The sequence below is a fragment of the Dasypus novemcinctus genome, chromosome 10 (assembly GCF_030445035.2).
Source record: "Dasypus novemcinctus isolate mDasNov1 chromosome 10, mDasNov1.1.hap2, whole genome shotgun sequence".
NCBI lineage: Eukaryota > Metazoa > Chordata > Mammalia > Cingulata > Dasypodidae > Dasypus > Dasypus novemcinctus.
In genome coordinates, this window is record NC_080682.1 from 56,472,295 (window position 1) to 56,488,890 (window position 16,596).

General features: G+C 41.4%; 1 protein-coding gene across 11 annotated transcripts in view; it reads left to right on the forward strand.

Moving 5' to 3' along the window:
* SLC1A2 (solute carrier family 1 member 2) overlaps nucleotides 1–16,596 on the forward strand; it is a 177,821-nt gene that overhangs the window by 128,510 nt on the left and 32,715 nt on the right. For all 11 annotated transcript variants that reach the window (XR_011649918.1, XR_011649919.1, XR_011649920.1 and 8 more), the window contains exons 7-9: nucleotides 6,489–6,722; nucleotides 10,200–10,394; nucleotides 15,088–15,222. Coding sequence is in view for 8 of the 11 variants with exons in the window: in XM_058305572.2 (XP_058161555.1) it covers nucleotides 6,489–6,722; nucleotides 10,200–10,394; nucleotides 15,088–15,222 (564 nt within the window). In the remaining 3 variants the exon portion in view is untranslated. The remainder of the gene's footprint in view (nucleotides 1–6,488; nucleotides 6,723–10,199; nucleotides 10,395–15,087; nucleotides 15,223–16,596) is intronic.

A 16,596-nucleotide genomic window follows, 5' to 3' on the forward strand; every position in this document is an offset into this window, starting at 1 on the left:
GTGAGGATTAAGAGAGATTGTGAATAACTGTCACAGAACATTTCCTTTGTTTCAGGAACTGTCTAAGCACTTTATATAAATTAACGTATTATTATTGTTTTAATTTTGTTATTTCCATTACTATCATCAGTTCAATTCATACCCTTTGTATCTCTGTGTTCATGAATTCTTTAAGAAGACTGCAAGGCATGCTGATTCACCAAAAAAGAAAAACCCTTAATTTCAGTGTGATTTTCACATCCTCATTTTTTGTAAAATTCTTTAAAACATTTTTTAAAATCTGAAAAGCTTAAAGAGAAAGTAGAACTTTTCATAATGTCACCACTACAAAAACGTAAATTGAGAAGTGAAATCTCAGCTCACCCTTCCAATTCTCCCACCACATCCATCCATCCATCCATCCATCCATCCATCCATCCATCCATCCATCCTTTCATTCAGTAAATATTTTTTGAATCCCTGTTATGGGTCAATAATGATTTTGGGAACTGGTGATATCATGATGAATAAGATAAAGAAGGGTTCCTGCCCTCATGGAGTTTACATACTAGTGAGAGGAGAGAAAGACAAAATAAAAGGAAACAAATAAGAATTCAGATAGTAATAAGTGCTACAAAGACGATAAAGCCGAGCAAGTGGGATAGAGAGTGACAGGATGATGGGACTAAGAAAGTGAACTCTCTCTAGAGGGGCGAGGGAGTGGGCTGTCTGGGAAGGTGACTTCTTTTTTTTTTCCAAATTCTACTCAATTTATTCATTTTTTAAAAAGATATTACATTAAAAAAATATGAGGTCCCCATTCACCCCCACCGCCCCCACCCCACCACTCCCCCCACAGTAACACTCTCCCCCATCATCATGTCACATCCATTGCATCTGGTGAGTACATCTCCGGGCATCGTTGTACCCCATGTCCTGTGTTCCACCCCATAGCCCACACTTTCCCACGTTCCATCCAGTGGGCCATGGGAGGACATACAACATCCGGCAATTGTCCCTGGAGCACCACCCAGGACAACTCCAACTCCCGCGAATGCCTCCACATCTCTTCATTTCCTCCCATTCCCCGCACCCAGCAGCCACCATGGCCACTTTTTCCACACCAATGCCACATTTTCTCGATTATTAACCATAATAATTCATGAATAGGATATCATTGAGTCCACTCTGATCCTTACTGTATTCCTCCTTCCTGTGGACCTTGGCTTGGTTGTGTCCATTCCACATCTATGTCAAGAGGGGGTTTAGATTCCACATGGATATTGGATGCAATCCTCCTGCTTTCAGTTGTAGGCACTCTAGGCTCCATGGTGTGGTGGTTGACATTCTTCAACTCCATGTTAGCTGAGTGGGGTAAGACCAATAAACCAGAGTATAGGAGCTGAAGTCTGTTGAGGCTCAGGGCCTGGCTATCATATTGTCAGTCCAGAGATTCAAATCCCCTAGATATATCCTAAGCCCCAGCACCAACTACAATTTCAGTAAAGTAGTATTAAAGGCTTGTGAAAAGAGATCCCATCTGAGTCTAGCTCCCTCATGCAGAAACACCAGCTCCAAAGAAGGGCCAACTGGCATGGCAGTGAACCCCATCTGCCATGATCATAGAACCTGTGGGTCTCTTTAGCCCACAAAAGGACCAATAACTGGGATTGTATCTACTTTATCTGTCTCTGAGACTCTGCTCAGGTGTGCATAAGGGCAATCCTTCTGACAACCTCCAGACTCTTTTTTAGAAACTCATAACCATATGAACTCATTTGTCTTTTCCATTTCCCCCTTACTTTAGGTCAAACAGCATTTTTAACTCCTGTTATTATATGTAGACAGGGATATTCTGCTGGCCCACGTTGAACCTTTAATTTAAGGTCATTTTCTAGTTACGTCATCAGTTGGTACTTGGCAGTGATCCCTCGGTGCCAGGGAGGCTCATCCCCGGGTGTCATGTCCCACGCTGGGGGGAAGGCATTGCATTTACATGCTGAGTTTGGCTTTGAGACTGGCCACATTTGAGTAACACGGAGGCTGTCAGGAGGGAAGTCTTAGGCACAGTGCTGCTCTAGGCCTTGTTCTTATTTCAGGTGTATAGGCTCACAAGCATAGTCATTAGTATCAGGGGCTCACTGTTGGACCCTCGTTCCTTCCTGGTCCTTACCGTTGCACCTGGGGGACTGCCGCTGCTCCCCTAGGGACCACGACAGAGCCTCCCCCCGCCCCCCCCCGGCCAGGAACCCAGTACCCCTCCAGCTGTTGTTTTTAATTGTTTCCACTATGAGTACATCCAAACATTTCCATGCACCCTGGACACATGCCCTGTATAACTCCCTGTCAACCATATATCACCTGTCAATAACATCCCATACCAGTATTCCTCCGCTGCCATTGTTGAACCACTCTGTGATCCAAAACTTCCTTAAAAGTGAAGCCCAATATAATGTCAGGTTCCCTTACTAGTAAAATGGAATATAGCGATGAGTTTAAAGGTTAGATATAGAATACATATTGATTTGGAAAAATTCTACATCCTATCTTTTTCTTTTCTTTTTTCCTAATTATTGAGCTTCTCTTCACAAGAGCCTTAGATCACAGTAATTCATATATACAATATACAGTACTCCCACACATCCACCATAAAACTTTTTCCCTTGGGAAGGTGACTTTTGATGAAGACCTGAATAATAAGAAGGAGGGAGTTCAGTGAAGAACCTAGGGGAGAATATTCTAGGGGAGCAAATGAAAGGTTTTTGAGGGTCAGAAGGAAAGTTCAGAGTGGCTGGAGTATAGTTGGTGGGTGAGAGGGGGTTGGAAAGCTCGAAGTTGGAGAGGTGGGCAGGAGGCAGAGCCCACCAGACTTAAAGGAGTTTTATTTACTTGCAAAAGGGAATCCCTGGAGGGTAATCAACCTGCAGTGCTGATTTTCACTCCATCCTGATGACGAGCTCTAATCCTCCAGTGGTAACTCTCTTAGGGTAGCTGCACATCCTATCCCTAAGCAGAGGAGGAAAACACAGAGATTTGTGTTACTTCCTGAGAAGTACAGATAATGCTTTTAGGCACCTCTTGGGCTGAGTGCTTAACTCTTTGTTAATAGGATTTTCCAAATCTGAGTTCTCTTGGGATCCATCCCAAACTCAAGTTGCTAATTAGAAACTTGTGGGACAGAACCAGAGAGGCTTTATGGCAGAACCAAGAAAGTCACTCAGCTTCCCTTTACTGCATATGTCTTTCCCACCATCTGTTCTGTGCCTGAAAGTCCTGAATTACCCCAGTGGGTTGAAGATCTCAAAGACCTCTTTTAAATGAATTGGAACTGAGGTAAATGGTTTCAGAAGATATTAAGCAAGTACCATCTGAATTTCATCAGATGCCGATGAAGTTTTGTTCCTTGATACAATGGTTTCCAAAGAAGCCTGGGGATCTCGTTTAAAATATAAATGCCCCAAGGCCAACGTCAGGAAATTCTAACTCAAAAAGTAGAATCCATATTGTTATCAGGCAGCCCAGGTGATTCTGATGCACGTGGTCCCTGCTCAGAGAAACCAGTGTGAGTCTGGGTATGGTAAGTGCTATATAGGAGTTTGTGTTTGTAGAGTAGAGACTCTTGAGTTGACAAGGGCTAAGGTAATAAATGAGTGGAGTTTAGAATGGATGATACAGCAGTACGAAAAAAACCTAGGCAGGCCAGTCCTAGATGAATCAGTGGTTCTGAAAATAGTATATGGAGCTGAAAATATAACCAATTTAATGGCAACATGGAAGCCATTCCCCACTCTGCTCTGAGGTCATATCCTTCTAATTTAGAAACTGGCCCACAGTTACTAGGCAGCATTTGGTTCACAACTCTCAGCAGTGCTTTAGCCTCTCACTGTGCTTTGTTTTATGGCCTTGATTGTTTGCTTCATTTCAGAAGCTTTGAGTGGTAACCTTGGGCTCTGAGCACTTCCCCGTGATTTGTTTTATAAACAGGTGCAGGGAAGTGATGCTCCTATTAGAGAACAAAGGCTCTTTCCTTGTCCAGCTGGTCATTCTAGTTCCAGAGATAGATGTGTTTGGGTTCATAAGTCCACACTGCCTGCCATATTTATTTACCATAGCTTTCCATCTTTTGGCCCTTGAATAACACTCTCCATTTAGAATGGGAATTCATGCTTTTCCCAGCAAGTGGAATGCTTGGTTGTGGTGGTGGTGTTGGGGTGTGTGTGGGGGGTGTTTACCTGTTCCCTCTTTTTAGTCCATTTGGCACTGGTTCAAATGCATTCTCCAGGAAGACATTATAGCTATGAATTGCTTATACCAGAAAAGAAGGGAAATTGAATAGGACCCAAAACAGCTTGTAATGTGTTTTTCCGGACATCTTTAAAGGGTGATTGGTATTTGGGAAAGAATTGACCTCTTGGTTTATGAAGACAAATGCTTTTCAGCTTTATCAGAAAGCATATTCTACTCAGTTATTTACAATCCCAGTTAACAAAGTGCCCACCCTGAGTCCACCTATTGACGTCTGGGGTGTCGTGACCAACTGTGGGCACGCCAGCAGAATGTCAAATGGCCAGAAAGCCAATGGTTTAAAGACACAACCAATTCCCTAATGCCTATGGCAGTAATGCTCCAGCACCCACCAGCTTTCACCCCAGGGAAGGTATAAGTGCGGGTATCAGGCTAGATACTAACTATGCCAATGTTTTAACATTGTTAAACATTGTAACATTGTAATTAGTTACAGTCAGTTACAAATCCGTTCTTTCAGGATAAGGTTCCCCATGAGAAGATACATTGCTCTTAAAAACATCTGCAGTTGGGTGACAGAAGCCTGTGAGATATTAAACAAAACTTCATCAATTCAGACTTAATTCCTTAAGCATGGGTAGTGAAAGGACACGGGAGCATATGTGTGAAAAGGGAACATACAAAGGATTTCTTTGTCAGGAGTCAGAGGACCAATGGGGCAGACAGTGATGGGGAGGGATTTTTAGCAGTGCATCCATATGCATGTTTAAACATTTAATCTTCACAGCAACCCTAAGAGGTTGGAGCTAGCCTTTCTCAGCCTTGAACTTCCACATCTGTAAAACGGAAATAAGTCATAACCCAGGCATTATAGCTCTTAAGTGCCTGGACAAGCTCAATTACATGTACTTATATCTTATAATTGTATATCTAAATCTCATTTACTTTTCAAAGCTTTTGTTTGCCTCTGGGAAGTGCTTGCCCCAGGCATAATTGCAAAAACAAGTCTGATTGAGGCACTCCCCGGCCTCTCCTGGAACTTTATCCAGAAACTGCATTTTTCCCCTCAAAAATGTTCATAATCCTCAATAAGGTAATATCCTCCCTTCAGATATTTTCATTTCCATCAGAAAGCAACTGAAGAGGTTCATGCTCCAGCAACACCAAACTGGGCGAGAAAAAAAGGATTTCACCAAATATGCTAAGTATTCACTGAAGATGAGAGAGAAAATGGTTAGCTTATCCAAGAGTAAGGATAAAAATCAATTGTTTCTAAGCTCTAGCTATCATAATAGTATAGAAATATAAAATAAGTTTATATAGGATAAACTGGGTCAAAGGCAAGTGGTCTGCTTATCTACAAAGAGCTAAGATTGCTCACTGAAGGGAAGTCCTTTGGCTTAGTAGAGAAAAGAAAAACCCCAATCTTGGAGTCTCACAGACCTGAGATGGCTCTTCTCCTACTTCCTGGTTTCATGGTCTGGGGCTGGTTATTTAAAATTTCAGAACTTCAGTTTCCTTCTTTGCCAAACAGGAATAATGATGTCTAGATATTAGGGTTGGTATAAGAATTTTTAAAGGCTGTATGTGTGACACTCTCCCCACATTGCCTGACTCAGAGAACTTAATGAATTGTAGTTGTGTAATTATTAAAGGAGCTAGTATGGAAAGAAATACTTCTAGCCTTAGAAGTAATAAAACCGTATTTCTCTCATTCTCCTCAGCTTTCCTTGCTTTGTCAGTGCTCTCTTCCTCTTTTTCATTTTAATATAGTCACTCTCTTGCCAGGCAAAAGCAAAGCAAATTTACAAACATTAGATTATAGCTTGGCTTTCTCAAAAGCTCAAAATGTATTCCCAATTTTCCAGGAAGGAGCTGAGGAGCAGAGAAATTTAAACAAGATTCTCAAAGACTCAAGGTACCTCTGGCAGAATTACAGACACAACATTTGTCTCTCAACTTAGCTTGGTGGTTGACTAAGCAATCGTCAAGTTTGTCTCCTTGATTCTGAAAAAGGGTCTTAAAAAGTTTGTCTTTGGACTTTTCATCAGAGCAGACATCACCATATCCAAAGGACAGATTGCATTTAAGGCTAGTAGTCTGAAGTAAAAAAAAAAAAAAAAAAAAATCCTCTATTGAATCCCACCTTTTTGTACAGAAAAATAAAAGGCTGTCCTCAGGTGCAGTGATAGGAGAGCCCAGATTTCAGTTCTGAATCCCAGAATGATCTCTTCAATACATTTTTTTTCTTTTATGTTTTCCAGGTACTCTCCCCTGGGTATCGCCTGCCTAATTTGTGGGAAGATCATTGCAATCAAGGACTTAGAAGTGGTTGCTAGGCAACTGGGGATGTACATGATAACGGTGATTGTGGGCCTCATCATCCATGGGGGCATTTTTCTCCCCTTGATTTACTTTCTAGTGACCAGGAAAAACCCTTTCTCCTTTTTTGCTGGCATTTTCCAAGCTTGGATCACTGCCCTGGGTACCGCTTCCAGGTAGAGACTACAAGAAATCAACTTTCTTTCTCTCTCCTGACTCCTTTGTCCTCTTTGCCCCCTTCTTCTCAAAAACCTTTCATCATAAAGTTCAATGAGACCACTTTTCACATATTGTTCAAATCTTTCTGAACTTTTGACTCTTTCTAGGAACTTCTGACCCTTCTGATGAACATTTTTTGCTGGTATGCCATGGTACTGGAAATAAACTTCTCATATTAAATTTTCCAGCTGGATTCATGCTATTAATTTGCATGCCTAATTTGCCACATATAGCATTAGCTGAGTTTAATTTTAAATGTTTGCTGAAAGGGTGTGACAGGATGTTATTCTATTAGAAGTGTTCCCCAACTGTGATTTGGAAAATCATCTGTGATAACAAAATTTCACTCTACTGAAATGTTGGCAAGGAATTTTTCAAAATTAGGAGAGTCAGCTTCTATAGAATAAATTAGGTGAGATTTTCAGACCAGCAGATGTCAGCCAAGTCTTTGAACTCTGCATGAACCTCTAATGGGCCATTCCTCCCCCCTCCAGCTTGATTTTCTCACAACAGTGTGTGACACTGACTGAGAGTCTGTTTCACCTTCATTAGCTAATTCCAGTGCCTAGGAAGCCAATGAGGATTCTAGAGATATGCACAGAAAAATAAGCTGGGGGGGGGGGGGGGAGGGAGGTCCTCATCATCTTGGACTGAATTTAGCAAAACAAATCAGTGAATATATAAGAAATGCCTGGCAATTTAGAATTTTACAGACCAAAGGGTTTTTATTCTTTTAACCTGCAGTAGTTGTTTTTATTCTGCACTTATGCCCTTGGGTCACAAAAGTAAGATTGAGATCATAAAGCAGGTAACAGAGGCAAGGAAGCTCTGAAACGCGTAGCTAGCTCATCATTCATTACCTTTGGTGAGTCACTGGTAGGGTGGGCCCTTGTTGCAGAGCCCACTGTGAGGTACTGCCAGTGGGGTGGCCCCTCCGTGATGGTGTGTGGCCTGTCGTTCATGACTTCCCAGCAGATAGGCAGGTTTTCCTTAATGACCTAACAGGCTAATAACAGTGCTGACCAAAATATAAATATAAACCAAGTTATATTTCTGTGTTACAAATCAATGGGAATTCAGAATTATAAAATGTAGGGTTTCAGAAAAAGCTGAAATATATATATAATCCTGGGGAACCAGATTCTATAACCAGTTTCACTGGTCAACATATGAGAAAAATAATATTATGTCTGTTAATATAGATTATCACTATTATTTTTTAAATGGCATAATAACACAATGTGTGTACTACAATACAGGCATCCCTAGTGATTTGCATTTAAGGTGTGTCTATTAAACTGGGCTCTGACAAGCATCCTTGTGAATACATCTCTGCAAAGTTGTCTGATTATCCCCTCAGGATAAATTTCTAGAAGTGGAATTTCTGAATCAAATGGTAAGCACATTGACAGTTTTGAAATATATCCCCAGAATGCTATTCAGAAAAATACATCATTTTATGTTCCCACTAACTGGATTTGAGAGAGCCTTTCTTCACCTACTTACCAGCACTGGTTATTATCAATCACTTGCATACCTTCCAATCTTATTGGTGAAAACTGATCTCATTGACTTTGCATCTCATTGAATTTACATTTCTCTGATTTCCAATGAGGGGAAACATCTTTTTGTTTCTTACTCATCATTACCTACTCTCCTCACCCCCACTCTGTGAATTGTTCATGATCTTGCTCATTTTCCTGTTGGATGTTCATCCTTTTCTTATTCATTTTCAAGTTCTCTTTATATATAAGAATATTAACTCATCTGTCACATTGCAGATAATTCCCCTCCCAACTTGACATTTGTCTTCAAATGTAGTGTCTTTTGCCTGTGCCTAGTTGTTTTTAATCTATATGCAGTCGATGTTTTCAATGTTTTCCTTTAGTATTTGGAATTTTGATTTTGCTCAAGAAAATCTTTACCAAACATTACAAAATATTATTTTATGTTTAATTCCAATAGCTTTATGCTTTTGATTTTAAGCTATTTCTAAAATATCATCATTCTTTTTTTCTTCCAAATGTCTAGCTAATTATCCCAACACCTTTATAAGACAAAGTACATCTTAGAAGTATACATATGGCCCAGATTCATATATAACTCAGAGACAAATGCTTGGGTGATCTGACCAAGGCCACAAATGTTGTACCCATTTCCTCCCCCTTGCCCTGTATTTCGTTAGAGAAGTGAATGTGGTTTTAATCAGTGGTTAAAATGTAGCTTTTTTCATGGATATGCTGGATGTAGAATTTCTTTTTTGCAAAAAGTCAGTATGATAAGTCACATACTATGAATTGATTCAGAGTTTTCTTTGTTCTTATGGCCACATGGTAAAAACAAAACAAAAACCTTGGCACTCAGGGTCAGCTAGATGAATACCCTTTCCATCTGCCCAGTCCTTGGACTGACCGGAAAAGTAAGGGATAACTGACTGGCTTTTCTCAATAGGCTCAGAGGCTGGTGTCAGAGAAGACAGATGTAGGGAGGATGGCCTGGACAGACCCCATTACCCCTCTGGTTTCAGAGATGCTGTTAAAAACTAATCTGGGAAAAAGAAGAGGGCCAAGTAGCTGAAAATTATTAGTGTAACACTTAAAGCAAATCCACCCACTATCCCCATGGAAATAATATTCTGGCCCTCGGCATCCCTTTTCCTTGCAGGTCTCCTATTTAGAAGGCAAATGAACATCTCAGGAATTCTGCACTTTCATCTGGGTCATGTGGTCATTAAATCCCTATCCTAGGCCTGGATGGAGTGAGGGTGAAGTCACTCTATGTTTTCCCTTTGATTAGTGACAGAGCACATGTTTCTTTGGCCTACATTGTTGGAGAGACTGCAGAGTTGGTCGATGCCCATTTATCAGAGAGTTGGATCATTCATGAGATTCCCCAGTGAAATGCTAGAAGCTAGAGTTCATGCTGAATCATGCTTGACATGTTTGTCCAGCATTCTCAGAATTAGTAGGCTCAGCTCAGGGCAAATCCCAGGGCTGGATGTAATCCATGTTGTTAGAAACAGTGTTTCTAGCATGAAATTATGGATCATTCAAAAATTTTTGATGTCGTTTACTGTTGACAGGTGATTCTTTCTGGACACATTTTTTGCCAGCCCAATTAATGTGAGCAAGGAGATGTGCTTCAATATTTAGAGATGAAAAGAGTGACCAAAGGAAAAAGGCAACTTGAAGCTCTGAGTAGATCTTAAAACCTAGAACCAATGAAAACAATCTGCTGCTTGTCAGCATCTTAGTAAGATCAAAATGACCCTCCAACTGGCTGTTTTTTCATTTGGTGCCAAATAGTGTTTTTTGCACATCACATTGCTTAACTGGAACAAAAGAACAAAAACTTGTGGTGGCATTCCAATTTGTACCTTGTCCTGCTTCTCTCAAGTGGATATAATCCTCTCTCTCTTTCTCGTTGATGTTCAGCGCTGGTACTTTGCCCGTCACCTTCCGTTGCCTGGAAGAAAATTTGGGGATTGATAAGCGCGTGACCAGGTTTGTCCTTCCAGTTGGCGCAACCATCAACATGGACGGCACAGCCCTTTACGAAGCCGTGGCTGCCATCTTTATAGCCCAAATGAATGGCGTCGTCCTGGACGGAGGCCAGATTGTGACTGTGAGGTAAGTGAAATGGCAGGGGAAGCACTGGAACAAACAATCTTCTACGAGATTTCGCCCTTCACACTAACTCCGCTGGATAGGAGGACCACTTGAATTTCAGTTCTCCTGGTGAAAGAATGATGAAAGAAGTAACAGAGAAGAGGAAATATTGGCAGGCTTAAGGGAAATGACTGTGACAGGGAAGAAGCAAAGTAAGACTACTACCTTCTGTTTGTAGGCACATGTGAAATCATCTTGAGAATTTGATCTCATTTGATTTTTAACAATCCTGTGATGTAGTCAGGCAGTTATTTCTGTACCCAATTAATAGTCAGGAAACTCAGACTCCAAGCGGTGTAGAAGTTTGTCCAAGGCTGTGATGGTAATGAGCCGGCAGGGCTGTAACTGGGTCCATGTCAGCTGACTTTGGATCCAGTTTTTCTTCCATTGAAATACATTCCCTTCAGCACTCCAGGGGGTGATGGCAGAAATGCTGGAATGCTAAAAAGGAAGAGATTCCGTAGTATGGCACACAACATTTTATTACAAATAAATAGCACATTTTTAAAATTTTACCATATATATTCTTCGTTTAAAAAATTCAGAAAGAACATTTGCCCAAGAGATCATTAAAAATGCACCATTTCTGCAGACACTTAAAGAGCACACACCTACAGGACAATCCAACTCTTCAGTTTGTTATCTATTATTAGTGTCATTAAAAACATCAGTCTTCAGACCATTAAATGTTGTCTTGACATTACAGCTTGAAATAAAATGTTTTGCAATCATCATTTTAATGTCATCAATCCCACTCCAAAGGGAGCTCATTTCAGCCAGAAGACAATTTCTGTCTTCTATTAAGGAAAAAACAATGAGCCAGCTCTATGCTCTTATTCAGGTCATAGCCCTGCCTCTCTGTGTCTCAGTTTCTTCATCTGTGTAAGAAGGTAGATTCAGAATCAGAGGCTTTAAATTGGTAGTTATGGGCTGAATTCACCCCAGAGTCTTATTTTGTTTGACCTGCCACGTCTTGTAAAAAATTGGAGCTTCAGTATTTTTAAAGCACATGCTCTCTAGTTCACCACATTCCCCACTGCTCACTATTACCTGTACCTGGCCTTTTAAACATTTGAGTTTATGAATCTTGGACTCTACAATTCATAAGTTTCCTTTCCTTTGTGAAATTCTATGGGATCAGATGGGGAGTCTGTATGGGATCATCTGGTCAGTCTTTGAGTCTGGACTTTTAATCTAAACATGTAGAGAAAGCAGACCTGAATAGACCCTATCTCTTGGAAGTCTAGAAATGGTCCCCAGACCATTTTAAGGCCTCCCAGAGAATGAGGTGTTGAATATCATGGACCAGCCAGATGCTAGGTTGTTGCCAGAATTTCTAATATTCTAATATCCCCATACAGATGGGGAGGTGGGAGCACCTTCTGCATAGCGAACGCACTTGTAGTACAAAGAGAATTCCGAAAAATTGGAACAGCCAAGGCCTGGGTGATTTGTTTTGGGAACTGAATTGGCTAGGGGCTGAAATACACAGTGATACTCGATGATGATGACAACTAAACTCTTTTGGTAACTCCGAAGTGGCAGGCTATTTTATACATTGCCTCTTATATGTCCAACAGTTCCAAAGAGAAGAGGTTATCATCATACCCACTATAGAGAGGAAGAAAGTGAGGCTCAGAGAAGTTATCTGACAAATCCAGTATCCAGGGGCCAAATATTCCATAGCTAACCTCTTTCAATTATGTGGCATCATGCCTGCTTTCTGACTGACTCAAAATAGACATTAGAATGGTGTTTTTATTTTTTCATGGGTGTCAAGAAGAGGCTAGGGACCTCTGGGTTCAGGTTAAAGCATTGGCCTCTTCCTCCATCCTCTAACTTCAGAAAATGCCACAAACCTTTATATTAGAAATTCTGGCAACAACCTAGCATCTGGCTGGTCCATGATATTCAACACCTCATTCTCTGGGAGGCCTTAAAATGGTCTGGGGACCATTTCTAGACTTCCAAGAGATAGGGTCTATTCAGGTCTACTTTCTCTACATGTTAGATTAAAAGTCCAGACTCAAAGACTGACCAGTGTCTGTAGAAATGTTGGAAATTCCAATGAACCATGTCATTTATCTGGCTCCAGGGGGCTGATATTGCAGTGGAATGACCACTTCAGAAGCTGTGCTTGGCTAATTTAGCTCTGAAGTATTTATGTAACCAAGAGAAATTTTGTTTAGACACAGATTTCTCCTCACTCCTTATAACCATTTAATAGATTTAATGAATTCCCATATGCATCTGAGCTCAGTTCAGCAGCTAAGTGAATAAATAAAATAAAAGTTCACTGTATTTTACACATACATTTTACACACATGCACAATATGAAGATATCATTAATAATCACAGCAGAGTAGAAGAAAAATAGCCACATCCAGCTTCATCACTGTACTTTCAAATAAATTTCTCGTCCTCTCCTCTCGCTGCATGTAGGAGAACAGTAACCATGAATTCTCAATGTATTTGTCACTTCATAGAGTTTTAAAGGTGGGGAGGAATCAAGGATTTCAAGAGCCACTATGGCATTGGAGTCAGGCAGACAAGATTTCCAATCCCAGCAGACTGTGTATGAGTGTGTGACCCTAAGTTTCTCTGCTGTGTTAGTGTTGGTTTGCGCACATATGTCCCATGTACCTTTTATCCCATGTACCTTTCAGAGGTGCCAAGAGGTTCTGCTGTGATTATATGTGTATATTAACTCACACAGCTCCTAGGGACCCACCCTAAAGAAGTGAGTCTCAGGTGGAAAGGACATGGAGAAGCCCAAAGAGATGAGAGGAGTAGAGGTGAAACTGCAGCCCAAGGACCCACATTGCAGGACTTAGAATTCCTGACAGGCACTCTGCGCATGATAGGGGAGGGTATCCAACTGCTCGGAAAAGTCTCTTTATAGCGTTTGGTTTCACATGACTGAACAGTAACCAGATAACATAGCTTAAGTGCAAAAGGATTCATAAGAGTGACTCATCACAGAAGCAACTGGTGTTGTAAATAAAACGGCAGAGGCCAAGACCGTTAGAACTTGAAGTTCCTCCTCCCTGGTGTTCTGTCTGTCTCAGGGAAATGACTGAGAATTTCCACCTTCCTTCCAGGTGTCTGGACTTTGGGGAAGTTTTGGTTGCAAGTCACCTCACCCTGCCCAGATTTGCAGATTAGAATAGCAAGTCACATTGATAGGGGGTTTGCAGTTTGCCAGGGCTCTTGTAAGTGCTTTTTATTTACTAGCTCCTGAAAGTTTCTGAGCACACCATGAGTTAGACACCATTCTTCTCTCCTTTTTATAGTTGAGGGGGGAAAAATGAAGCACAGAGTAGTTAAGTTACCCAAAGCCATGTTATTAATAAGTGGCAGGGAACCCAAGCAGTTCAGCTCTTGAACTGTCACTGATGATGACTACACACTACCACCTCCTGGGCCCCAGGTAGATTCAAGAAAAACAGAGTTTTCTAAAGCCTGATACCAGCTCCACATCGGTGGGGTAGGAGAAGAGCAGAGACTCATTCCGTAGACCTCCCTAGAGAAGGGGTTTTTACTGTGACAGGCCTGACTCTGGGAAGGATGGCAATACAGAAAAAGCATCTCCCCAGTGGCATCAGCCAACAGCCTTTTGGCTGGACAAACCACAGAACCTCATGGAGCCTCATTTTCCTCCTGGTGAAGTAAGATGTCAGATTAGGTAAACGCAGAGCTCATCCAGCCCTAAAAGCGCAGGATTCTGGGCTTGGACTTGGTTAAGTCAGTTTGTGAGGCTGGCTCTCACTTTGGAGTCTGAGAACCTACTCTAACTCTGGAATTGTTCAACTGCAAAGAAAGCAGACACTCTTTTCTTCTCAGTGCCCACAAAAGCTATTGGGGAATCAATGATTTCAGACACATCCTTCTATTTAGAGATGACAGAGTTTGTAAATGACATCCAGAAAAAAGGAAAAAAAGCCACTGCCCTATGCTGGACCGCAGAGACTCCCCGGTGTGTGGACAGGACATTTGAACCCTCTCCCAGGGGCAAATTTCAAAATGGTTCTGGGTGTGCCCTGGGCATTGCTTGGAAAGGAGATTATAAGATGCTTCAGAAAGAAAGTCTCCCTTTATGATCATTTCTTGGCGCCTTCTCTCTGAATAATGTATTTTCCAACCCATGGTGACATGTCCAGGCATCTGAAGCTTAATGATTTTTGGAATCTGTTGATTTGTTTCCCCGATGTCCACTCAACTGAGTCTGGATCTTTGTTATTCTGAGCTCTCCTGTTAACATTGGCAATGGCCCCCTCAGACTCTTGCCACATTGTCCAGAAGTCTCTGGTGCTCACAGAAACTTAAAGGCACAGGCAAAAATGGATACAGTTGTGTTTCTGTGGGGGAATAAGGGTGATTTGTTTTCTTCCTTTAAAATTAGAGCCACACTTATCTGCTTTGGGCCTGGTGATATTTTAGGCTAACGGGATACCATAAATTTATCAACTTCTACCACTGCTGAGCATAATTCAAACAGACCCTAATTCCTGGGTCTCAGTACTCCAGATTTCTCTATTCCCTGGGGAAAAGGGGTTTTATGATTGCTGGGAATAATGACAGCTTACCGTTGTCAAGGATGGTTTTGCCAAGGCCTCTTTCTCTTCCCATGACCTGACTTTCTCTGTTCTCACAGCCTCACGGCCACCCTGGCAAGTGTCGGCGCAGCCAGCATCCCCAGCGCGGGGCTGGTCACCATGCTCCTCATTCTCACCGCCGTGGGCCTGCCGACAGAGGACATCAGCCTGCTGGTGGCTGTGGACTGGCTGCTGTAAGTGCCTGTGTGCAGGGTCCTGCTGGGGATGTGAGGACCACGTCAAGTGGGAGACAGGCTGTGAGGTTGCAGCCAAGATCTTAGCCAGTTCCAATGGCAACTTCCTCCCTCCCTTCCTTCCTACAACATTTAGGGAATGCCTACTTGGAAACCAAAGAAGGAAAAAAATGGAATCTTTGAGGGCCTCACAGTCTAGTGGGGGAATCAGGTAGATTAAAAAACAAAGGTAAAAGTACAGTAATAAAGAATGAGCTATTGATGCATGCAACAAATGCTCACTAGATGCTCAGAATGTTATATTGAATGAATGAAGCCAAACACAAAGGAGTATATACTGTTCAACTCCATTTTTATGAAACTCTAGGAAAGACAATATAATCTATAGCAATAGAAAGAGATCAGTGATTGCCAGGGGCCTGGAATAGGGACATTGAAGACTAATTGGGAAGGAGCACAAGGAAAGCCATTGGTGTGATGGAATGTTCCATAGGCCCATAGAGGTCTCCATTTGTCAAAACTCATTAAACCATACACTTAAAATAGGTACACTTTATGGTATGTAGATTACATTTCAACAAAGTTAAGAAAATAGCACATATGTAGAAGCTCACAGATAGAGAGACGCATCCACACCAGTCTGGGTAGAAGGGGAAAATGCAGAATATCACGAAACAATGAAAATGGCTATAAGGAAAATGTGCTAGGAACTATACTATAAACTATAGATTAGAAGTTGCCACTCCCAAGTTCCATCCTAATAAGTATGAATCTAGAATTAAGAAGCCTATATATGTAAGCATCTGACCATGAGGTTGCTCCTCAAGCTATACACACTCTTCAGAAAGAAGACAAGGGGCCATTTTATGTACTCCTTTGCTCCCTACCAAATAACATGTGGGTGGGTAGCAGATACTCATTGGATTACCAGGGATTGTCTTTACTGCAGAGGTCAAGGAATAAGACCTATAGAAAGATGCTTATTTTTCTGGGGCCTGTATTTCCTGTTAGATCATTTAAAGATGTGGGGGAATTTGTTAAGTTCTTTTTGTATTTAATCTTTAGATTAAAATATATATCTGTTTTTGAAAAAAAAAAAAAGAAAAGTAAATGTGCCAAAAAACTGTGAACCTTTATATCTTCTTCTTATAACAACTCTGAAAATTTGATATTATTACCCTCAACTAAACTGAGGTTTAGGGAGATGAAGTAACTTGGGAATGGACAGAGATAAGCCCCCAGATCTGCCTGGCACTATAGCCTACCGTGTTCCTATTTATGGCCATAGTAAAATTTCTAAAGGTGGTGAAAGCTGAGCTGAATCATGACTGACAGGTAGAAGGTCCTAGAAGTTACAATGGGATGGAGGGGGCA